At 45.1% G+C, this 25,008-nt stretch overlaps 2 protein-coding genes across 7 annotated transcripts in view; both read left to right on the top strand.

The window, feature by feature from the left end:
* The window catches only part of LOC117041695 (inter-alpha-trypsin inhibitor heavy chain H4-like), a 64,718-nt gene extending 64,431 nt beyond the window's left edge, over positions 1-287 (top strand). For all 6 annotated transcript variants that reach the window (XM_033140729.1, XM_033140723.1, XM_033140728.1 and 3 more), the window contains one exon: positions 139-287. In XM_033140729.1, the coding sequence (XP_032996620.1) occupies positions 139-217 (79 nt within the window). In that variant the 3' untranslated portion in view covers positions 218-287. The remainder of the gene's footprint in view (positions 1-138) is intronic.
* Positions 288-9,888: 9,601 nt separating this feature from the next.
* The window catches only part of ITIH3 (inter-alpha-trypsin inhibitor heavy chain 3), a 32,564-nt gene continuing 17,444 nt past the window's right edge, over positions 9,889-25,008 (top strand). Inside the window, exons 1-9 of the mRNA XM_033140721.1 lie at positions 9,889-10,029; positions 10,739-10,759; positions 14,935-15,101; positions 17,150-17,254; positions 17,915-18,077; positions 18,312-18,422; positions 18,683-18,808; positions 18,892-19,008; positions 23,176-23,344. Coding sequence (XP_032996612.1) covers positions 9,937-10,029; positions 10,739-10,759; positions 14,935-15,101; positions 17,150-17,254; positions 17,915-18,077; positions 18,312-18,422; positions 18,683-18,808; positions 18,892-19,008; positions 23,176-23,344 — 1,072 coding nt within the window. The 5' untranslated portion in view covers positions 9,889-9,936. The remainder of the gene's footprint in view (positions 10,030-10,738; positions 10,760-14,934; positions 15,102-17,149; positions 17,255-17,914; positions 18,078-18,311; positions 18,423-18,682; positions 18,809-18,891; positions 19,009-23,175; positions 23,345-25,008) is intronic.

The raw sequence follows: 25,008 nt of genomic DNA, 5'->3' as shown, positions 1-25,008 counted from the left end.
TAGCAAAAATCAGGGGAATGGCTGTAAATGCAGTCACAAAAATCATTTTCAGGGGAATAACTGAGAAGACCACGCGACTCCAAAGGGGGCTTTTACTTTCAACGGGAACTCATTGTTCTTTTTTCTTTCATTTTTAAGGCAAAACAAGAAAGATTACAGGATTGGACCGGGAGCCAATGTCAATTTTAGCTGCTGGTCACTGGATATAACTCCTTGAAGAACAGCATTTAAAGCAGTAAAAATGACCATGTTTTGTATTAAGTGTAACTATTGCATTTCATTTCAGTGATAACTATTAAAATGTTTGATGCAGAATTTTAAATGTGGAGTCATTAAATCTAATCGGACAAATTTCAGGACAGGTTTTTGTTTTGTTTTTGGCTATTTTGGCAACACAGACAAGGAACAAAAAATAATTATTTATGGTTACTAAAAAGGAGGGAACCAGTTTGACAAAGACACTGTGTGGGTTGGGGTTGTACACAATCTATAATACGGTTACTAAAAATATTCTGAAATCTACTGCTGTTCAGGCTCTTATTTTCACACACAAAAACACCACCTCCTAAGGAAGAAAGTGCTGTAGAAAGTCCACTTCCCTTAATGTGCTATTATATCATGTATTAAATACAGTTATGGTGGTACAGAGGTTCTAGATGGGTTTTGGAACAAATTAATCGCAATGTAAACTCCTACCATGTATAAATGGTATTTTCCCACAACATTTCAAGAATCCTTAGTTTCCAGCAGGTGGGTCACACTGCTACCATTGGGGGAAATGGGCTCTTTTACTAGCATGGGGCCATGCTATCTTGATAATGCCATGTCCCATCAGCTCCCATAACATCAGCATAACATGAGAAGGAAATCCTGTATTCCTATTCCATTATGAGGTGTTAAACACTGCTCCATTAACTCAAATACACTCACAGTCCACTTTGTGATTAGGGTGCCTAGCTCACTTCAATCACAGTATTGCAACATTCCTCTCAGAAATGCTCCAGCAGTCTTTCTAAGTTCCAGTTTCACACACCCTATATTTACAGAAAATAAGAAACAGTTGACTTAAACTTTTCATTCCTTTTTCATTCCTTTTTCATTTTTATCATACCATTTTACCCCAAAGGGCCTTGAAATTCACATTACCAGTATTGTCCATTCATTTCCAAAAGTATACACTGCACTTAGAAATATGGAAATCTGTTTTTTAGATTAGGTCAGAATAATATTCGTCCATCTAGTTCTGTAATGGCTACTCCAGCTAGCAATGGCTTTCCAGGGTCTCTGCAAGAAGGTCCGATCCATTTAGTTGCAGTTATCAGAGACTGGACTTGGGACGTTCTGCATTGCAGGCACAATGCCACCAAGCTACAGTCATTCATGGCTGCCAAAGGAGCCATTAAATCAACATTTAAGAAAGACTTTGCCCCAACCCATTGGAACAGCTTCAAAGCATTAGGGATGCAAAACTATGTGTACAAAAGTGTCCTCGGGCCTCGGGCAGGTTCCTCTGGCGCCGATCGAGCAGTGGGCCAGAGGGCAGGGGAGCACGTGCCCATACACGCGCACATTCCCTTTTTCCGGCGGGGCGCAGCACCGGAAATAGCTTGTGCACGTGCGCACGGGCCTCCACAGACCCAGAAGTAAACCGGAAATGACGCTTTGCGCATACACAAAAGCTATTTCCGGTGCTGCGCCGCACCAGAACTGCGCCGGAAATTACGCTTGCACATGCGCACAAGTTATTTCTGGTGCCGCGCCGACCCAGAGATGGGCAGTCGCACCGTGCTGTGCCGGTAAGGGCGGGGGCCACACAATTGGCTCGTGCGGGCCGCATCCGCGGGCCTTAGTTTGGGGACCCCTGGTTTAAAGCTTCAGGACAGATATTTTAAAAGTACTTCTTCACACAGCTCAACGTCATATGGAATTCACTCCCATAGGAGGCAGTGATGGCCGTAAACTTAGATGGATTTTTAAACATTCATGGAGGATAAGAGGTAAAAAGATAAGGTAAATGACCCCTGGATGGTTTAGTCCAGTCAATGGCGACTATGGAGTTGTGGCACTCATCTCACTTTACAGGCTGAGGGAGCTGGCGTTTGTCCACAGACAGCTTTCCATGTCATGTGGCCAGCATGACTAAACTGCTTCTGGTGCAATGGAACACTGTGAGGGAAGCCAGAGTGCACAGAAATGCTGTTTACCTTTCTGCCGCAGCAGTAACTATTTACCTACTTGCACTGGCATGCTTTTAAACTACTAGGTTGGCAGGAGCAGAGACATCGCAAGGTGGGTGCGGTGTGCCCCGGGTGCCACCTCTGGGGGGGGGGGGTGACAAAATGCTGTGTGGCACTCAACGGCTGTGAGAGACGCTGTTGCTTCAGTGTGCACAGGCTTCCCACTGCCAAAATGGTCCGCTCGGTGGCTTTCCCTCAGGTGGGGGGGGGGGGTTTGACAATAAATTTTCCACACTGTGTACCACCTGACCTTGCTCCACCACTGGGCAGGAGCTGGGACAGAGCAATGGGAGCTCACACCGTTGCAGGGATTCGAACCGCCAACCTTCTGATCAGCAGCCCCAAGAGGCTCAGTGATTTAGACCACAGTGCCAGCCACGCCACCCATGTCCCATGGAAGATAAAGCAATAAATGGCTACTAGCCAAAATGGCTTTGTTCTGCCTCTACGGTTTCCCCTCCTGGCTTTTCTTTTTCTTATCTCTGACAATCTTGTGTTCTTTATCACACACACACAAACTTTCTTCCGCATTGTCCCCTTTCTTTTCCAGAGAACACACACACACACACACACACACACACTTCAATTTCCATTGTCCATAGACCTTTTAAAAGCTGTCCATATAAATCAAGGGGCAAATCTAAGATTTCTCTTCATTTGTGATTTGGTAACAGATCCCCCCCTCTAAAAAAACAAAAAAACAAACCCACAATGGCAGCAAAGAGAGGGACCTCTGCTCTTCCTAGGTTCCACTGGTCTATTTAACAAACAAAAGCGGGGGAGGGGCAATGTGGGGGGAGTTTCTGAAAAACAGAACCTATTTGAATGCAAGTCAGTGGAGTATAAGACCTTCTGATACTACTGAGGGTGGGAAATTTAAGCCAGACTCAGCCACCCCTCTGACCTGTCATATTCAAAGTGGTTGCCGAGCTGCTGTAAGTTTCCCTCCCTCCCTCTCTCTCTCTCTCTCTCTCTCTCCCCCCCCCCTTCCTAAGTTGTAATAAAGGTAAAACAGTGAACCACATTACAGGAATCATGAATGTCACTCTCACAGTTCAATGTTCACATGTAAAATGGAGGCAACAACACTACAGTAAAGGGTTGTTATAAACTGCTCTCTCAGCCTGACGCCTCAACCTACAGTATTCAGCAAGAACTACACTGCAGGGCTGTCATAAGCCACTCCAACCTCCAATATGAAGCCATAGCTCCTTTCCAACCTGAAGTCTGCAGTATGTAGATGACATGCCCAGAAAATATAGCAACTGTTATGTATTGGGTTTAACACGTTATGATTCTAACCAATCGCAGAGCGTAGGTGGATGAAAGTTCTAATGGCAAGCTCTGTCAACTGCCAACTGGCAGTTCTTCTTGTTGGGCTTTCAGAGTGTGTTCTTGTTTTAATATGGAAGTGAGCTGTTGAATAAACGAAGTTATATTGGGCTTCTGACTGTTCCTGAATATTTAATACTGGCGACGAGGATGGGATGCTGGCCCTCCCAGTTTTGAGGCCTGCCACTCACAGTGAGCTTGAGTTGGAGGCCTGGATTTGAGGCCTGAGTTGGCACTGCAGCACCGCCCTGCCACTCATAGTGAGTGCGACATCAAGTCACGCTGGACTCTGCGGAGAACTCCGGTAGTGAGGAAGGGCCAGCAGCGCCTTCGCAATCAACCAGCACAACACAAGCGACAGCTCAAGGTACGAAAATGGCCACTGGGCAGACTAGGCCACCACCAGACTTCGACTGGAGCCACCCCAAGCAATGGCCACAATGGCTCCGCCGAATAAAGAGCTATGTTCGGCTTCAAGGGTTTACTAGGGAAATTGATAAAGTAGATGTACTTCTCACTGTGCTGGGAAGTTCCGCCATCACTCTACTGGAAGGTCTGATGGCACCCAGGGACATAGAGGCCTGCACTTTCGATGAGCTGACACAGGCTATGACAAGACACCTCGCGCCTCAGCCAACTAAGAACCACTGCCGCTACGACTTGGCGCACAGAGTGCAACAAGCGCAAGAGTCAGCGAGTGAATACATCACCGCGCTCCGGGCAATTGCGATGTATTGCCAATTCACGGACATCGAGGAACGACTTCTCGAAAGATTCATCACTGGCGTGCGAGACAGCCGTCTCCGCCGCAAGCTGCTGGCAAAAGATGACATCACAATGATGGAAGCAATTAATATGGCCACAGCCTTTGAGAAGGATAACGCCCATGAGGCGGCCTACAGCCTACATGCCGAAGTGAGAACTCACCGCATACAGCGAGACCGGTCACCTTCAGTAGATTCCCACAATGGGGATGTCCACCGAGCTTCGGACAGATCCGACCGACACCACAGCTCTCAAGCTACGAGCACATTGTCGAACCAGCGATCATCTGACGCACCTCAAGGGACCTGCGCCAGCTGCGGAGAAAACCACGAGCGGCGGACATGCAGGTTTCGGAATGCCACATGTCGCCGCTGTGGGAAAACTGGGCACATTGGTCGAGTCTGCCGCTCCAAGACCTTCGGAGCACGACCCAAGCAACGTGTCCATGAGGCCTACATAGAGGAGGAGTTACAGTCCACCTCTTCAGCCAGGGTACTGCAACTTCCGTCCCCGGGGCCCAATAAGCTTAGGGTGCGACTCAAGATAGAGGGATCCCCGTGTACTATGGAGTTGGATACCAGCTCATCCTACTCCATAATATCTGCTAAGACTCTGAAAGAGCTTTGTCCTGATGGCGGTCCTCCTCTCCGCCCGGCCCCCATAGTTCTGCGGGACTTCCAGAGGAAAAGAATACAGCTAAAGGGTATGGGCACCTTCAAGGTCCAGTTTAAGAAGTACACCAAGAATTTGAACCTCATCATAACAAAAGGCCCATTCACTAGCCTTCTAGGCCTAGCATGGTTCGGGCCATTAGGCTTAAGCATTTCAGGGCTTAATCAGATTTCCCCAGGGGCAGAATTCGAATCAATCTGCCAGGAGTTTCCATCAGTCTTTGATGGAACCCTGGGCCTGTACAACGGACCCCCGATTTCCCTACGGCTGAACCCCACAGTGCAACCCATCCGGGTCAAGGCCCGTAGAGTCCCATTTGCGCTGAAACCCAGGATCGATGAGGAGCTTGATCGCTTAGTCGCACAAGGGGTCTTAGAGCCGGTAGATTCGGGAACCTGGGAAACCCCAATTGTCACACCGGTTAAGCCAGATGGCTCAGTCCGTATTTGTGGTGATTACAAATGCACCCTGAACCGGGCCTTACAGGACCACGCATACCCGGTTCCAGTAGTGAACCACGTGTTAGCGACCCTGGCTGAGGCCAAGATTTTCGGGAAGTTAGATTTAGCGCAAGCTTATCAGCAGCTGCCCGTTGATGAGGCCACCGCAGACGCCCAGACAATCGTGACTCACAGGGGTGCTTTCAGGGTCAAACGCCTACAGTTTGGAGTTTGCGTGGCCCCAGGGTTATTTCAGAGCCTAATGGATCGTCTCCTTAAAGGCATTCCCGGAGTCACACCGTTTTTCGATGATGTGCTGATTGCCGCATCATCAAAAGAGGACTTTACCGCCAGATTACGGACAGTGCTCCAACGCTTCCAGGCAGCAGGACTTAAAGTAAAGCAGAAAAAGTGCCTGTTGGGAGTTAGCAGTGTGGATTTCCTGGGGTTCCGGGTTGACGCGGATGGCCTGCATCCAGCAGAGGACAAAGTGCGCGCCATTTGCGATGCCCCAGACCCAAAGAACAAGGCAGAGTTACAAGCCTTCTTGGGACTTCTTAATTTTTATCATGCATTCCTGCCACACAAGGCAGCCGTAGCTGAGCCTTTGCACAGGCTCCTGGACAAAAAAGCACCATGGATCTGGGGCCCTCGACAGGCCAAGGCTTTCCGAGGGGTCAAAGACTTGCTTGTGTCCAACTCAGTGTTGGCACACTTCGACGAAAAGCTTCCGGTGGTGTTGGCTTGCGATGCTTCCCCTTATGGAGTGGGCGCAGTACTGGGCCACCAGCTCCCAGATGGGAGGGAAGTTCCAGTGGCTTACTTCTCCCAAACTCTCACGTCGGCAGAGCGCAACTACTCCCAGATCGACAAGGAGGGTTTGGCAATAGTTAAAGGAGTCAAAAAGTTTCATGACTTCCTTTATGGTCGGCCTTTCACAATCATTACAGACCACAAGCCACTCCTGGGACTCTTTGCGCCCGACCGCCAGACACCCCAGATGCTTTCGCCACGAGTATTGCGCTGGTCCATTTTCCTGGCCGGGTACCAATACTCACTACAGCACCGACCTGGGAAAGCCATGGGTCATGCAGACGCGCTTAGCCGCTTGCCACTGCCGGAGAGCGGCCCTGACCCTGCTCCTGCCCACCAGATCCTGCGCCTGGAAGACTTACCTGACCAGCCCCTGCATGTGAAGGACATTGCTGCCGCAACCGCGAAGGACAGACTATTGGCCCGTGTCTCGGACTGGGTGGGGAGGGGGTGGCCCGGGAAGCCGGGTCCAGAATTTTCATGTTACACAGCCCGCAAAGACGAGCTGTCTACTCACCGAGGATGCGTGTTATGGGGTAGCCGTGTTATAGTCCCCACCCCGTTAAGAAAAAAAGTCTTAGAAGGGCTGCATGTGTCTCACCCGGGAATTGTCCGGATGAAGGCATTGGCCCGTAGCTATGTGTGGTGGCCAGGCATAGATGCGGAGATAGAGGGTTGGGTGAAACGTTGCGAGCCCTGCCAGGTCTCCCGGCCGGATCCACCCAAGGCTCCAGTACAGTCCTGGGAGTCCACACAGTCCCCATGGTCCCGGGTGCACGTGGACTTCGCGGGGCCTTTTCAGGGCCAACTCTTCCTAATAGTGGTCGACTCTCAGTCCAAGTGGCTAGAGGTGGTGCCTACCTCAACCGTGTCCACGAGAGCAACTATAAACGCACTTAGGAAGCTATTTGCAACACATGGCTTGCCAGACACACTGGTGAGTGATAATGGGACTGCTTTTACTTCGGCGGAATTCAAAGAATTTGTAACAAAGAATGGAATCCGCCACATTCGTTCCGCTCCTTTTCACCCAGCCACTAATGGCCAAGCTGAACGCATGGTCCGTACTACCAAAGACGCACTGAGGCGCATAGTGCATGGTGACTGGACTCTCCGGTTAGCGGAGTTCTTATTGGCCCAACACACCACTCCAAGCGCAGTGACCGGCCGGAGCCCAGCGGAGTTGCTTATGGGAAGGAGGCTCACTACCCTCCTTGATCGTATGCACCCCGACCGGGCTCTTGAGCAACGGCCATCGACTGTGGTGCGGGGGGCTCCTAGAGGGTTCTTCCCTGGGGACACTGTGTACGTCCGGAACTATGGGCCCGGACAGGGTTGGGTCCCAGGTACCATTGCCCGCTGTACAGGTCCGGTCTCCTACGAGGTAGGGCTGGAGGGGGGTCTGGTTTGGAAGAGACACCTTGACCAGATCAGAACCAGGACACCTCCGAACAGGGAACTTCAAGCGGAACCAGAGTACAGAGAAATGGGTACTTTGGGAGAATCTGTGCCCAGGCCAGGGTGGGAACCAGATGGGTTGCCGGTGACCGAGTTACCCCAGCAAGGTGACTTCAGGCCGGAGTCCTCAATGGTGCCATTGGCCATTACCCCTTCAGAGCTGGCCTCCCCACTTAGACCGCAGGTACCGGAGGAACCTCCTGGGTCACCCATTCGGGCACAGGAAACACGACGGTCCCAGCGGGAGCGGAAAAGGCCAGCACACTTTGATGACTATGTTTGTTCCTTTTGTTAGGAAGTTGGGGGGAGGAGTGTTATGTATTGGGTTTAACACGTTATGATTCTAACCAATCGCAGAGCGTAGGTGGATGAAAGTTCTAATGGCAAGCTCTGTCAACTGCCAACTGGCAGTTCTTCTTGTTGGGCTTTCAGAGTGTGTTCTTGTTTTAATATGGAAGTGAGCTGTTGAATAAACGAAGTTATATTGGGCTTCTGACTGTTCCTGAATATTTAATAGCAACCTTGTCATTACAGTGGTACCTTGGGTTAAGAACTTAATTCGTTCTGGAGGTCCATTCTTAACCTGAGGTACCACTTTAGCTAATGGGGCCTCCCGCTGCCACCGCGCCGCCGCTACACAATTTCTGTTCTCATCCTGAGGTAAAATTCTTAACCCAAGGTACTATTTCTGGGTTAGCGGAGTCTGTAACCTGAAGCATCTGCAACCTGAAGCGTCTGTAGCCCGAGGTACCACTGTATTAGCTGTGAAGGTATGTGACAGTTTTAAAATGTTTAAAATGTTCTTATTTATGCATTTACTGAATTCCATTTATGACTTGCTTCCTATGAAACACTGCAAAGTGATTAACAATAATAACATCAAAAATTAAAACAATTTCATATATTAAACCATTCAAATTCAATGCCGTTACTGGGATAAAAATCCCCAGTTGAAAAAGTTATCGGGGGAAATTGGAGGGGGGGGGAGAGATCTTCAATAGGCACTGAAAAGACAATGGAGATGTTTAGATGCCCTTAATGTTTAACAAAATTTTATTTTAACTGCATCAGAACATGAGTCTGAGCGATCTGGGCAGAATATGGCCGTTTTCCTGCATTGGAAGAATTTCTAGCTCTTTTTTCGTGAAGGATCTAGAATGTCCGGATCAGATTGTTTTTCTCTCCCCCCTCCAAGACCTGAAGGCAGGGGCATATCGGGGGGGGTTGCTGTCAGGGCAATTGCCCCAAGCACATGTTTTGGGGGGCGCTGCTCACACCGCTCTCACTGAGTCTCTGCTGCGCCACTTTGCAAGGATCACAAAGTGGCTCAGGGAGGCTGGCGGAAGGACGCCATGTGCCCCTTCGATCCCAGCTCCTCAAGGGTGAGACTGGGATTGAAGGGCATCTAGAAATGCTTTCAGCAATTGCCACCAGCTGCATAGAGAGCAGACGGCTAACCATATTTTGATCCAAACATCCTGCAGGCACCCCAAAAGACACTTAACACAAGAGAGGGAAACACATGGGACACCCAAAGGAAACACTGGTGAACTCACAGTGAGCTGGCTAATGTGACAGACAGGGGCACCCAGGACACAGCCACATGGGCCTCAGCTCCCTGTGGTAAGGTGGCTGCCTACAGAAGGGAACTTCTAGGTGAGATCCCAGGGTAGCTGTTGAAAATGTGTCAAACAGCATTATCCAGTGGCCCTGGGCCTGTGGCAAAGAGGGCATCGTGTATGCAGCCCAAGTCATCAACCAGTGAGCCCCACTGTCCTCTCCACAGCCCACTCTGCAGCTAGGTTCAACTACCTCCCTCAGCCTGAAAGCAAACAAAAATACCAAAGGTGCAGGCACTTGCCTCCCCTTTTGTTTTTCTTCAATTTTCCTGCTTAATTTTTGAAGATGAGGAGGCTGTGGGGTTGAGGTGGATAGATAGCCAAATTTTGAGACGAGTGGGCACAACCTAAAAATGTGCACTGAAAAGACACCTCAAGATCCTACACTTAAATTTTGCCCCAACACTAGCTCACTTTTTGCCTTTGTCAGGTTTTGGACATGAACCTCAGACCTTGCGATGCTGGAGACCCAGCAATCCTTGACACGGCTGTTGACAAAAGCCGTATATCAATATTTGTGGCTTTGGTTACCTATTAACATGTTGCAAAATGGATTATAAGGCTGCTCATCCTTCCTGCTTTCTTATTCATCCTTGGACCATGGGGAACCAGCTCCTGTTTTGTACTCTGTTGGCACTGATTCCTGCTCTTGGAACATCCGATTTTTTAATCTCTAACATCAGAAACATCAAGGTAAGCATACAAAGAAGCAGCGATCGAAATCATAGGATTGATACAAATAATCCCATGTTGGCATTGAAATGCCGTTGAAAGACTTCGGGGGAAGGGCCCCACAAGTGTAAATGTATGTATGGATTATTTCTCCTTGTATCAAAGCAGACTCCTAGATATCCTAGATATTATCTCTTGTACTCAAAGGATCCCTAGATGCCAGGTGTGTCCATTGGCACTATAAAAATCTAGGACTGCAATGCTATACACACTTCTGTGCGAGTAAGGCCCATTGAACTCAATGGGACTTGCCTCTGAGTGGGTAGGATTGCACTGTAGGTTACGGTTCAGATAATGGGTAAGTCAGATCAGTAGAGGCCCCGCAGCTTGTCTTGTAATGCCCATGTTCTCTGTCTAGCAAAACCATGTTGAGAGGTGAAAGGTTGGGAGACACTGCTGTCTGAACACCTGCAGACCTGTTCCCAGTAAGGTTAGACGATACTGAGCTAAATGGACCAATGGCCTGGCTTAGTATAAGACAGCTTCCCCCATCTCTTCTTCACCTAGTCTCCAGAATGATCAGAATGAAGCCTCAGAATAAAGTGGACAAATGCTTGGAGTCAGTGATGGGCTTGAGGAGGGCTAATAAACTGAAATGTACCTATTAGTGTGAGCATTTCCAAATGAATATGGTAATAATGAAATCTCTTATTTTGTTTTTTCTTTACAGAAAAGAAATGTTGCAAATACTGTAAGTACTCATCTTATTTTTAAACTTAGGTTGTTCTTGGCCTAGGGGAGGATAGCCTGAGGGGAGATAGCGTGCTCTGCCTGGTTTTTAGTGTTTAATCACCCAATCTCGGCACTGAAATCAGGACACAAAATCCCTCTGCCTTTCCACAAACCATTTGGTTGTGGACCCCCCCCCCCATCTTCAGTATATGGTGTGATGATAATAGGTTTAGTATTATGTCCCCTTTTCTTGTATTTTGGACTGCTTGTCAATCAATGATATGTTCTAGGATGTAAGTCTGAAAATCAATAAAATATTTTTTAAAATAAAAATAAAATTAAAAAATCCATCTGCACACTCCTTAGAAATCCTCTGTAAAGAGCAAGCAGCCAGCACTAAGCACCACAGCGCTTTGATCAGAGAGAAGCCCTCTGGTTGATCTTTACCACCACCCCATTGCTGGTTTTTGAACGTATTAAAGATTTATTATTATTATTATTATTATTATTATTATTATTATTATTATTATTATTACCACCACCACAGCATTGAGAGTAGGGAAGATGCTGCCTTTTACTCTTAAAGAGCAAGCAGAGGGATTTTGTCTCAGTGCTAAGCAGCATAGCACTCATATTGGAAAGAAGAAGAAGAAGAAGAAGAAGAAGAAGAAGAAGAAGAAGAAGAAGAAGAAGAAGAAGAGGAGGAGGAGGAGGAGGAGGAGGAGGAGGAGGAGGAGGAGGAGGAGGAGTTTGGATTTGATATCCCGCTTTATCACTATCCTACCCAAAGGAGTTTCAAAGCGGCTAACATTCTCCTTTCCCTTCCTCCCCCACAAAAAACACTCTGTGAAGTGAGTGGGGCTGAGAGACTTCAAAGAAGTGTGACTAGCCCAAGGTCACCCAGCAGCTGCATGTGGAGGAGCGGAGACACAAATCTGGTTCCCCAGATTACGAGTCTGCCGCTCTTAACCACTACACCACACTGGCTCTCTAAGCTTGCCCTTGGCAGCATTTTTCAGCCATCTCCACCCCAGTAGGGACGGCAGAAAATGCTGGTTGTTTGTATGTGCATGTATGTTTGTGTTTGTGAGCAAAGTGTATGTATAAGTGTGTGACTATGTATGTGTTGTGAGAGAGTGGAGTGCTCTATGCCTGCATGCCTCATGAGTTTGTGTGTTGTATGTGTGCTGAGTGTCTGTGGTCTGCATGTATGCGGCATGTGTCATGCATGTATGCGGAGATGCACATACATACATTGGCTACTCCCACTGCTGGCATTGTGGCACTTGATCAAAGAAAGGTTAGTTAACCCCTTAGTTATAGGTACATCCCATTAATGACAATTTTTATTATTATTACATTGGTGCTATTTTAAATATTAATGCTCTTAGCCCTGCTAATTATTTCAAGATATGGAATTTACAATGCAAGATAGGAAAGTTTCATGGTCAGTGGTCAAGGATGATGAGAGCTGTAGTCCAACAGCATCTGGAGGTTGAGAATTAATGCCTTCAGTCAATTTGGGTTTCCCAGAATTGTGGAAAGAATGCATGTTTTCGAGTCCCAGAAAATGTAATGCTGTAATCAAACTTTGTTCAGCATATTTGCCTAAGCTGCTTAATAAATCAAGGACAGGGGAAAGGGTATGTAGAAATAAGGGGTTAATTAAACAAGCAGGAATAACACACACAAAAAAAATCAGCACTAAGTTCCCTTTTCATTTGGGAATAGGTTGGAGGTTTGCTGCATGTTCAGGACCAAAAGTACACATGTGTATTGTGCCTGTTGGGCAACTGGGAAGTGATGAAAGGTTAATGACACCCCCTTTTCTTATCAAAATCTGAGCCACTACAATGGTTCTGAAGTAAAAAAAAAAAAACTTAAAAATGGAGTGGAGTGGGGAGAATCCAATGAACGATCTGCTATACTAGGAGAGTCTTTGTCTTTAGATAGAATAGGCACTCAAGAGCAAGGTTACGTTTGTCACTTGACGCCTGGTAGTCTCTACAATTCCTCCCTGAGGTATTAGTTAACAATATTGACAATAAAGAAATACCTCTCCTCATCAGGGCTACTTCACACTACAGTGGTACCTTGGGTTACATACGCTTCAGGTTACATACTCCGGTAACCCAGAAATAACGCTTCAGGTTAAGAACTTTGCTTCAGGATAAGAACAGAAATCGTGCTCTGGCGGCGCAGCGGCAGCGGGAGGTCCCATTAGCTAAAGTGGTGCTTCAGGTTAAGAACAGTTTCAGGTTAAGAACGGACCTCCGGAACGAATTAAGTACGTAACCAGAGGTACCACTGTATATGTTCCTATGACCCTTGTGAGCGAAGCCGTTGGGAGTCTAGTACTCCCAGCAGGGTCACGCAAGGTGGTAAAGTCAAGAGGGAGGAGCTAGACAAAGAATGATCCAAGAAGTTCTCAATGGCAGAACAGGCAGAAGATAACAAGTGGTATGCTACAACAGCTGTGAAGGCGGATGAAGGCTGCAGCAGATAAGAATCTACCGGTCATCGTGACACTCATGCCATCAGAATAGAGCAGTGATGGTGAACCTTTTAGAGACCGAGTGCTCAAACTGCAAACCAAAACCCACTTATTTATCGCAAAATGCCCAGAGTTGTTGAGCTTTCTGTTGAGTGGGGGGGGGCCTCCCCAAAGTTGTTGAGCTTTTTTGGGGGGAGCTGCTGTTCAAAGTTTTGGAGCTTTTTGGTGAGGGTAACAGAAATAAATGACCAATAATACCTTCGCTGGAACTAACACGCAGCACCAACTTCATCATCTGCCAAAGTGCCAAAAAAATCAGCACAATAAGGGTTAAAAAAAAGAATGCTGTTATGCCCAATCAGAAACAGCCACTGATGCAGCAAATTGAAAAACAGACCAATTGCCAAACATGGCAAAAAAAAAAAAAAAAGGTTCTGAGTTTCAACAGCGGACGCAAGCTGTGGCGTGGGGGTGGGAGAACAAATGGGGGGTAGGAAAAACAGTGCGGATGGGCTGATGGCGCGGGTGCCAACAGTGAGGGCTCTGTGTGCCAAGTGTGGCACACGTTCCATAGGTTCGCTACCGCTGGAATAGAGCCTTACTGTGAAGACTGTGTGTTGGTCAGCTGATCTACACACATAAAACAAATTCATGCACAGGCATCTTTCAAAAACCCATCCCAAATCCAAACCCAAAAGTCCCACAGTGATCGGCAAATGGTAACGGCGGCAGGACCATGACATCTCGAAGCCCTTAGTCATGAACTGGCACATGGGCGGTGGATACAGATTCAGTTGTTTTGATTCAAGGAATGAGGCAGTTGAGTAGCTCAGCAGGATCCACTCTGTTCACCCCGAAAAGGGGGAGGGGCTAGACAGGCTTGGGAAGACAGGTGAACTAATGCCAGTGTTCTGGAAGAAGCAAAGATCACCAGTGTTGAAGCAATTATTCTTCAGCATCAACTTTGTTGGACTGGTTGTCATGTTGTTTGGTTGACTGATTATCATCAACTACTCTATTCCCAACATAAAAATGGAAAACGTAATGCTAGTGGTCAACAAAGGAGGTTTAAAGACTCCCTCAAGGCAAATATTAAAAAATGTAGTATAAACACCTACAATTGGGAAACACTGGCCTGCGAGAGCTCCAATTGTAGAACAGCCTTTTACCAAAGGTGTCATGGACTTTGAAGACGCTTGAAGACTTCTCTCTGCTTCCTAGGAAAGTGCAATAGTAATACAATCTGTTAAGTTGAAAGTCTACATAACATTCCAATGGCAGTCAATTAGATATGAATAAAACAAAATACAGAATGGGTACAGTTAAAGGGGATTTCCAAGGTCTCAATAAAGGTAATAATGAAAAACCTGTATTTTGTGTTTCTTATATTGTATTTTTATGTTGTGAACCACCCTGAGATCTATGGGTATAGATTTAATAAATAAAAAAATCTAACAGTAGCACTTTGCCAATATAGTAGTGAGGATAATGTTATTCCATCTTTTGCATCAAAAATATCAAGAAAATGAATGGTAATTCTATCTACTGTTTCATTTCTGTTCCACACTGAGGGATTAAAACGGTGTACTGAAATTAATGTTTGATTTATACATATCTTGCTCATTCAAATTCTGATTGGATATTGTTTCACTATTGCATCAAACAAATGGTGGTGATTTTTAGTTTCTCTGTCTCTCCAGATCACTGATGGAATAGATATTTACAGCCTGAAAATTGAGTGCTTTGTTACCTCCCGATTTTCCCACAATGTCATCACTAGTCGAGCTGTCAATCGTGCCAATGTGTCCAAGGAAGCCTTATTTGATGTGGAGCTTCCAAAGACGGCTTTCATCACCAACTTCACCATGTGAGTACAACTTACTTTCTAAACCACTGTTTTGTGGAACTGAGCACAAAACAACTCAGTCTTCGTAGACTTAAAATACTCGGTGTTTCATTATTTTCTTTGCTTTCCACCTGATTTCTTTCGTTCAGGCACCCCCAAACTCAGCCCTCCAGATGTTTTGGGACTACAATTCCCATCATCCCTAGCTAACAGGACCAGTGGTCAGGGATGATGGGAATTGTAGTCCCAAACCATCTGGAGGGGCGAGTTTGGGGATGCCTGCTTTAGTTAGAGGGTGATGGTTAATTTACAAACAGGCTCAGTGGCCCTGAAAATATATCTGTGATTTTCCCCCCTTACAATGACTGGTCAAGACACGTTGCAACTTGGATTTCACATGTGATAGGAAAATTGTGACAGTAAATGTGTTGAGTGAATGTCTGCAGTTGCTCAGCTAGTGGGTTAAATTGTCCCCCTCTGCACTTATCTTTCAACTTGGCCAATACTTGACCCAACACTGTTATAACAACGAGCCCTCTTTGTGGAATGAGTTTTCCTCATGACTGCATATTTGGTAAAAACTACAGTTTCCTCATATAATACTTAGCCCAACATTTACCAACCTGTGGCCTTCCAGAGGTTTTGGGCTGCAATTCTCATGAGCTGCAGCCAGCATGGACAATGATCCAATATGATGGAAGTTGTAGTCAAAAAACTTCTGAAGGAGAGAACCTGCACAAACATCGCTGACACCAAACCCTACATATATTAAGTAAAATAGATGCATCGTCACCCCACCGCACCCATTTCCCCATCCCGCCCACCTCTTTCCCACCTTTCTTCCTAATGTCTCAACAAACGAAACTGATTTGTAAAAATATTACATGGGAAAAAATACGAGAGAGACATTGCACATACCTTTGTAAATCAAGAAAATCTTTAATAAAAAAAATACTTTTTTAAAAAAAAAACCTCTGAAGGGCACCAGCTTAGGGAAGGCTGCTTTACCTCAAACTTCCTGTGAACAGAGACACTTATGCACAATAACAGAACATTGCATTTTATTGTTTCAACTGCAAAACTCTACCACTGCCCTGCCTTGCCCAAGCACTGTTCAGGAGAGCTGTGGCAGTGCCAGTGTTAGGAGAAGAAGAAGAAGAAGAAGAAGAAGAAGAAGAAGAAGAAGAAGAAGAAGAGTTTGGATTTGATATCCCGCTTTTCACTACCCGAAGGAGTCTCAAAGCGGCTAACATTCTCCTTTCCCTTCCTCCCCCACAACAAACACTCTGTGAAGTGAGTGGGGCTGAGAGACTTCAGAGAAGTGTGACTAGCCCAAGGTCACCCAGCAGCTGCATGTGGAGGAGCGGAGACACGAACCCAGTTCCCAAGATTACGAGTCTACCGCTCTTAACCACTACACTACACTGGCTCTGTGAGTGTGTCCCATCACACCAGCTGCTACTGCTCAGCTGCATTGGCACATGAGTTCATCAAAGTCTTCTTCTCTTCCTTCTCAGAGGAACCCAGGAAGCTTCTTTCCTTCTAGCCCAGTGTTGTCTGCTAACTGGCAGGAGCTTTCTAGGGTTTCAGACAGGACTCTGTCTCAGTGCACCCTAAAGATGCCAGGGATTGAGCCTGGGGTTTAAGCATGGAAAGCAAGTACTCTGAGCTCAGACCCTTCCTCTTTGACCCTGCAAAACCATTGATATTCTACTAAATGGTATTTAGTACACCTAACCCAGGGGTGTTGGGTGTATTGACAATATTGTTGTTGGTCTCAGCTTCCGATCAGATTTCAACAACATGGCCAAAGGTCAGAGATGATGACAGCTGGCATCCAACAACATTGAAAAGTCACCACAATGGATGCCCCTGGCCTAACACTTAAGAAAGTTGAAAAGATTCATCGTTTAAACAAATGTACAGTGTACCCAGAAAAAGACGACATCCTATAAACTATAATGTGGAGGGAGGCAATGTGATTCATTTGATAAGTCACAAAGGTCAATGAAATTATTTTCAGATATCTCCATAGAAGTTCAGATATTTACCTGCTGTTTCTTCTCTAGGACTATTGATGGTGTAACCTACCCTGGAACAATAAAGGAAAAAGAGGCTGCCCAGCAACAATATCAAAAGGCAGTTTCAAGAGGACAGACTGCAGGTCTTGTAAAGTGAGAGTGAGACCCTTCCGTATCCTGATAGTTTATTTACACTCATAGAATTATAGTATTATAGAGTGGGAAGGGAACCTGAGGGTCATCTATGTGGTTTTTGTGTTTATATTTTTTATTCTTATTTTGTGAACCTCCTTGAGATCTATGTCCATAGCATTCTCCTAATCCACCAAGCTTGTAACTCGTATCAAAAAAAGAAATTAGATTTGTCTGGCACAAGTTGTTTTTGAGAAACCCACGCTAGGCTTTAGCGATCACGGCATCCTTTTCTAATTGATCACAGACTGACTGTTTAATTATCTGTTCTTGGACCTTTCCTGATATTGATGTCAAACTGACTGATTGATAGTTACCTGGGTCTTCTCCCCGCCCCCGGCAACTTTCTCACTCCCCCCCCCCCTTACAACATTTGTCCATCTCCAGTCTGCAGGGATCTCACCTGTTCTCCAAGAATTCTCCAAGAAGATTATAGAGAGAGCCTCTGTGATTACACCCGCAAGCTCCTTTAGTACCCTTTGGTGCAGCTCATCAAGCCCTGGAGATTCGGATTTTTTTTTAAAAAAAAAAGTTTACAAATCTAAGGGTTTCAATAGGGTTGTTACTTTTGTAACATTAATACTGTTAATCTTGTAACAAGCTTCTTTTTAACCTGTGAAGGGCTTCTGGAAGAAAAACTGAAAAATTCAGTGTTTCAGTCAACATTGCAGCAGCCAGCAAAGTCACTTTTCAGATGCAATATGAGGAGCTATTGAAGAGATCCTTCGGAAAATATGAATTGTTTCTAAAAGTAAACCCGAAGCAGCTTGTTAATAACTTTGAGGTAATGTACCTATTATATTAAATGGAACTGTTGTAAAAGTTTGCCAAAATTGTATTGAATGAGTGACGAAAGTTCGAAGAACTGGATGCATCTTGTTAAAGATGATAGGTGATTGGTTCTGAGTTACCTCTCCTTGCTGCAAGGGTGTTTACTGTGGTTAAGATGCTTAACTCCCTCCGAATTGTCGTATCTGTGACTTTGTCAATTACAGCATTATTCAAATTAACATTTCAGATCGAGGCAAACATATTCGAGCCCCAGGGCATCAGCTTTCTGGAAGCAGAAGGATCTTTCATCACCAATGACTTGTTACCAGTCATACATAAGTCTTTCTCGGGGAAAAAGGTATATTTTACAATGATACATAAGGACAGTTCCACAGCACTAAAAATGTTCACTCAACTTGGGACAGCAATAATTAATTGGGAGGTCTGGGCTAGATGCTTATTTGTAGCTTTGCCTTGTACTGTCAGAGTATTTAATCTTCAAGGTACTTAGTCTCTTGCAATGTTATTGTTCATGTTTTCAACAGTAATGGCAGGTGAAGAACAAAAAACCTTTCATAATTGTTTGTTAAAATTTCACATCCCTGCTTGTGCTTTCAGGGTCATGTTTCTTTCAAGCCTACCATCGACCAACAGCGAACTTGTGTAGATTGTCAAACAACACTGTTGAGTGGAGATTTTGTCATAAAATACGATGTGAACAGAGAAACCCCCGGCAATTTACAGGTAAACAGAACTGATGTGAACTGATGTGCCAGTGGATGTGATTGTAATGTCACCCAACACTTGTTTTTGTTTTTGTTTTTCAGATGGTCAACGGGTACTTTGTACATTTCTTCGCACCACAAAATATTTCACATTTGCCCAAGAATGTTGTTTTCATTATAGATATCAGTGGCTCAATGTCTGGACGAAAACTAGATCAGGTAACCAAGTACTCTAAAATCAACTCGATTCTAAGCACTTAAGTTAATGGAGACAGGGTGTCCCATAATCATTTATTCCAAGCAGTTTAGACAGAATGCCTGCAGAGTTTAGTGGATGCTTTTGCTGAGTATATACTTAAGTCATTTAGACCTGGCTGCAGGATTATTTAAGGTTTTGTGATTAGGGCAATTGCTAGTAGACAACTCACAATATTTATATTTGAGAAACCATTGTTTTCTGGAGAAACTGTAGAAAAGGTATTCTATTACTAATTTACTAAAAAATAATAATATTAATTTCTTTTCATTTTTTAAATTCTCTTTGTTGCGGGGCTGGGATAGATGTTTAGTGGGGTTTGGGGTTTTGTTTAATTTTGGTTTGTTTAATTTTGGTTTATTTGTAATTTTTATAGTTTTTGGTTTGTATTGTTTTATTGTGTTTTGTTTTCTGTTTTTATATAGGTTTTATCTTGTTCTTAAGGGGTGGGGTCAGGGCTGCCTGGGAGGGGGTCCCAGCCAACAAAATGGCTGGGGCAGGTTCCACAGGAGGGGATGCACTGGGACAACAGATCTCAGTGATCACGGGCAGGAGGAGGAGTCATGCTAAGACCAGACCATGTCATTGCTGAGGAGGCAGGTTTAGTCATTGTCTGAGGACTATCCCTGCCTCCGGGTCTGGTCCTGACCAGACGGATACTGGAATCAGCAAGGGATATCCACATGACCTGAAGGTGCTGCTGTGCAATGCCAGGTCAATGATGAATAAAACCACTGCCATCCACGACCTGATTGTGGATGGAGGACTTGACCTGGCATGTGTAACAGAGACTTGGTTGGATGAAGCAGATGGGCCTATCCTTGCCGCTGCTTGTCCACCAGGTTTCTCTTATGCACATCAACCCAGGCCTTGTGGGCGGGGAAGGGGGGTTGCAGTGATTTTTAGGAAGTCATTAGTTTGCACCAGGCGTCCTATTGGGAAGACCCAGTTCTCTGAGTGCATGTTCTGGAAGTTGGGCAATAGGGGCAGTACAGGATTCCTATTGGTGTACCAACCTCCCCGCTGCACCAAGGATTCCCTGCCCGAGCTGCTTCAGGTCGTGGCGGATGTTCTGGAGACACCTAGTTTGATTGTCCTAGGGGATTTTAACATCCATGCCGACACGACCTTACAAGGTGCCACTCGGGACTTCATAGAAAGCATGGCCTCCATGGGGCTGTCCCTGAATAAGTCTGGTCCAACTCATAGCCGAGGACATGCCTTAGACCTGGTATTCACCTCTTTGGATGTTGGTGATCTGACATTTAAAAAAAGCGAAACTAAAGAAGTGCCATGGTCAGATCACTTCCTGGTGCAACTGGACTTCTCCACGACCCTTCCCCTCTGCGGGGAGGTGGGACCGATTTGGATGGTCTGCCCCGCCATTTAATGGATCCAAATGGTTTCCAGAGAGTGGTAGGGGGGTGCTTTATCCCATGTTGATGGCCTTTCTGCTGATTCCCTGGTGACCTGCTGGAATGCGCTCTACTTGGCGCTACCTTTGAAGGTGACCCGGAAACTGCAATTAATCCAGAATACGGCAACTAGACTGGTGACTGGGAGTGGCCACCGGGACCACATAACACCGGTTCTGGGAGATCTACATTGGCTCCCATTACGTTTCCGAGCACAATTCAAAGTGCTGGTGCTGACCTTTAAAGCCCTAAACGGCCTTGGTCCTGTATACCTGAAGGAGCGTCTCCACCCCCATCGTTCAGCCCAGACACTGAGATCCAACGCCGAGGGCCTTCTGGCGGTTCCCTCACTGCGAGAAGCAAAGCTACAGGGAACCAGCAGAGGGCCTTCTCGGTAGTGGCACCCACCCTGTAGAACACCCTCCCATCAGAGGTCAAAGAGATAAGCAACTACTTGACATTCAGAAAACACCTAAAGGCAGCCCTGTTTAGGAAAGTTTTTAATCTGTGGCATTTTAATGTATTTTAATATTTGTTGGAAGCTGCCCAGAGTGACTTGGGGGACCTAGCCAGATGGGCGAGGTACAAATAAAACAACAACAACAACAACAACAACAACAACAACAACAACAACTGTCCCCTTTAAACAGTGCTATAGACACTGTGAAATAGCAGTGGGACAACATTATGAAAGATGAACAGCCTTTGGACAAAACCTCCTTTCCATTCAACTTTGATAAGGAATTAGGAGACATTCTTTAAAAATTACATAGATTTTATTTATCTCCCAGAAGACTGCTGATTATGCACCCTAATTGTCAGGAGGTCCTACACATGAGTAGGAGTCTGGCATGTTCTCTTCCTCATGGTCGGTCAGGAAATTCAAAAGCTTTCTTCAGCCCGAACATCACAGTGACTGATACCAAGAGGCATCAGCACACTTCAGGATCAGCAGAGTACAGGCAGTCAGCATTTAGACTCAGTAGCGCAGCAATTTGGCTAAACTACATTTATTTACATATATACACTCGGAGCATCGTAACTCAGCTCCTTCCTCTTCAGCCTCAGACAACAAAGAGAAAGAACAGAGGACAAAAATCCTACATCACGGAAACACAGTAATAAAAACATCCTGTCTCTGTCACTTCCCACAATGTGGAATGAAAACATACACCGTTGTGTGATATAAACAATCCCATGACTGCAACACAGGGAATGAATCCTAACATCCCTCACTGATATGTTGGAGAGGGTGTCAGTTAACTGGTACCTATTATCATTTGGGGAGGGAGACTACCCCTTAATACAGCAATTGGGGAGGGGAATACAGCAATTTTGGTTCTTCATCTTTGTGGAAATTGACAAAATTACTAAACAGCACTATAACACTTTGTTCACATTAATAATGACCTGATATGCTTGCCTATGCAAGCAGCGAGAAATGTTGTAGTAAGACACTGGAAAAAAACTAGAAGGAGTAAATGTTATAAATTGGTATAGAAAGGTATGGCAGACTATTTTGAATTAAGGTTTAATCATTTCTATTACTTCCATTCATCTCAAAGTATTATTTATTTTAAGATTTTGCACTATATTTGCACTATATGTTCAGTCAGACGGAACATTTTATGTGAATCGTGATCTACTATATATTAGTTGTAGTTTGATTAGTTTGTTGTATTCTTTTATTCTTTGGTATGTTATACTGGTGTAACACCAAATCAGTTATTGAGCATGTTACTCTTATGGAAATTCCAATCTTGGTGTTTTATAACTCTTATCGTGGAAAAATATTTGTTGTTCTTATTGTTAAAGATTTGATAAGTATTTTTTTATTTTAAAAAAATCACTGATTGTCCAGTAGAGGTAGAAAAAAGGGAGTTCCCCACTGCAACTCTCCCTTGCCCATGAAACAGTTGATTGATGATATTCTCCTATTCTACAAGAGCTCAATGCTCACAGAAGATGCCCAGCAGATTCCTATCATGGACTCTATATAAGAGTCCAGGGTACCCAGAGCTCCTACAGAACCCTTGAGAGCTCCCAGGGTCATGCCTTGCAAGCTGTTGTCCCTGCAAGCACTGAGCTCCAAATGAAGCCTTATATGTTTTCTGGGCCTGGAATTCCATAAACACCACCTCTCCAAAAGAGCTAACTGATCTTAGCTTGTTATGCAGCCTTTGAGGCCTGGGGAAACATGAAAGACTCCTCTTCTGATTCAGAGGAGGGAGGCAAGCATGAGTCTTCCAGTTGAGGGAGTCCCATTCTATATCTGTATACAGGTTCAAAAGTGCCAGGTGGAAAGAGGGAGTAATAGTTTGTTTAGTTACCAAAGAGATCTTAGCAATCAGATTACTCCAAAATTCAGCCACTTTTGAACAATCCCATCACACATGCTTATATGTACCAACTATGTGACAGCCCCTCCAACACAGTTGTATCAGGGTAGAGAAAACAGGGTAGAGAAAACAGGTATCAGGGTAGAGAAAACAGAGCAGTCACAGAGGAAGTTACCTGTCATGTACTAACTTTTGAGAGAGTTCTCAAGTTTGAGCTGAATGGAGACTTGGCCCACAGACCTTTCTTCTGCTCGTCATCCATCTGTATGTCCCAATTACATTCCTACAAGGGCTTTTGACTCTGGGCCCCTTTAGTTTCTGTTTCTTCATCAGTGCTCTGGGTTTAATTGTTTGCCCTTCATTATTTGTACTTTAGACAAAGGATGCATTGTTAAAAATATTAGAAGATGTAAAGGAAGAAGACTACTTTAATTTTGTGTTGTTTGGGAGTGATGTAGAGAAATGGAAAGACACCTTAATACAAGCCACTCCTGAAAACCTTGATGAAGCAAAACGCTATGTTCAGCACATTGATACCCGTGGAGGTAAGTTGCAGGAGGAATGGGGTTTTATTTATTTAACAAATGTAATATTCTTCCCTTCCCTTTGAAGAACTTCAGAGCAGCTTGTAGTTAATAAAAAAATAAAACAATATTCGGAAATAAAACACTAAAATAATTATTCTACAGCAGGACAATATTTCTATTAGCAGTTCTATTAGCTGTATTATAATCAAAAATATAACATTTTTTAAAAGCCTAAGTAAATGAAAATATCATTACATGGTTTAAAAGGTTGTAATATTTGGTGTAAGATCAACCACCATGCTGACAATATTCCAGAGATAGGTTGCCAAAACAAAAAGTCTCCAGTTGCCTAATCTATGCCAGCACAGAGAAGGGTTATGGAGGCTCTGAACTGCTTAAAAAAACACACCCTCTGCTGAAAAGCAGGTCACTGACACAATAGTGATGGGTAGGCTCTTATTAAGTTTTTATTCCCATTTGTTTCAATGAACGGCCCAGGTGCTCTTCCCCTGCCTGTAATGTATGTATTTTCCATGCAATTTACTTAACATTTTCTGGTATTCCACTACCCATTCCTGTGAGATGTCTGCTTACCTTAAACAGTCAGGCAGCGTTGTGGCCTGGTCATAGCCCCATATCAGTGATTTGGCAGCCAGCTAGGGAGGACTGTAGGCCTGCCTGCAGATTCGCCAACAGCAGGCAAGCCTAGGTCTGGGGATTCCCCACAGGGCAGGCCCAACCGGCCAATGGGCATCGCTTGGGTCCATCCCTGGGGAAAATAAATTGAGGCTGCCCAACACTCCATTGGGTCTCCCACCCTTTTTTCAAATGCTGCTTCTTTTATGCTGAGACTTTGCTATGAATATTGTTGGCCTCCATATTCGGAGGCCAGGCAGGAATTTTTCCACTTGGCAAATTGGCACTGGCCACTTGATTTTCACCTACCTCCTAACAATCACCACAACTTTCTGAGGTTATAGCCTCTGCCTGACTCTCCTTGGTTAATGGTATCCATGAGGAGTTGCTTCTGCCCAACACCCAGACGGGGGCTAGAGCCATAGAACTCTTCCAGTGGGGACCCCTTGGGGGATACCTCTTTTTGATGTAGGTCATAGGGCCAACGCATAATGTGGTTTACCCCTAGATACACTGCGAGCAAACCACCAGGAGTTAAATAAATGGCTTCACCAGTGCCTATGCCAAACCTTTCACATCTGTAACCAATAAAGTTGTGGCCTATTTGAACCCCAAAACTCTATAGCGTCTGGTTATTTCATTACATAGGGAGTGACTGGGTCACGGGGTCTTGGCACGTGACACACATGCAACATTTCAGGCAGTTATTGGAGTATTAAGTTTGATTTTCATCATAGAAAGGCAGGGAACAAATGGCTAAATAAAATACTGGCCCTACTAAACATCTTCCAAGACAATAATGCCCACTCACATCACAAAGAACTCATAAGCCACCTACTCTCAGCATCCAGAAACATCATAACCAGACACTGGAGAGACCTGTCAGGAGTAAGCATGGACCAATGGTACTGAATAGTATGGGAAACAGCCTTACTAGAAAAATTAACCAATAAATTGAAATTGACACAGGGACAAATAGAAGAAGATGCCTTCACCCTGGTATGGCTCCCCTTTATCACATACACAGCCCAACAAGACAACAACAA

This window comes from Lacerta agilis, chromosome 2, assembly GCF_009819535.1.
Source record: "Lacerta agilis isolate rLacAgi1 chromosome 2, rLacAgi1.pri, whole genome shotgun sequence".
Classification (NCBI taxonomy): Eukaryota; Metazoa; Chordata; class Lepidosauria; order Squamata; family Lacertidae; genus Lacerta; species Lacerta agilis.
This window is presented reverse-complemented; position numbering and strand designations above follow the sequence as displayed.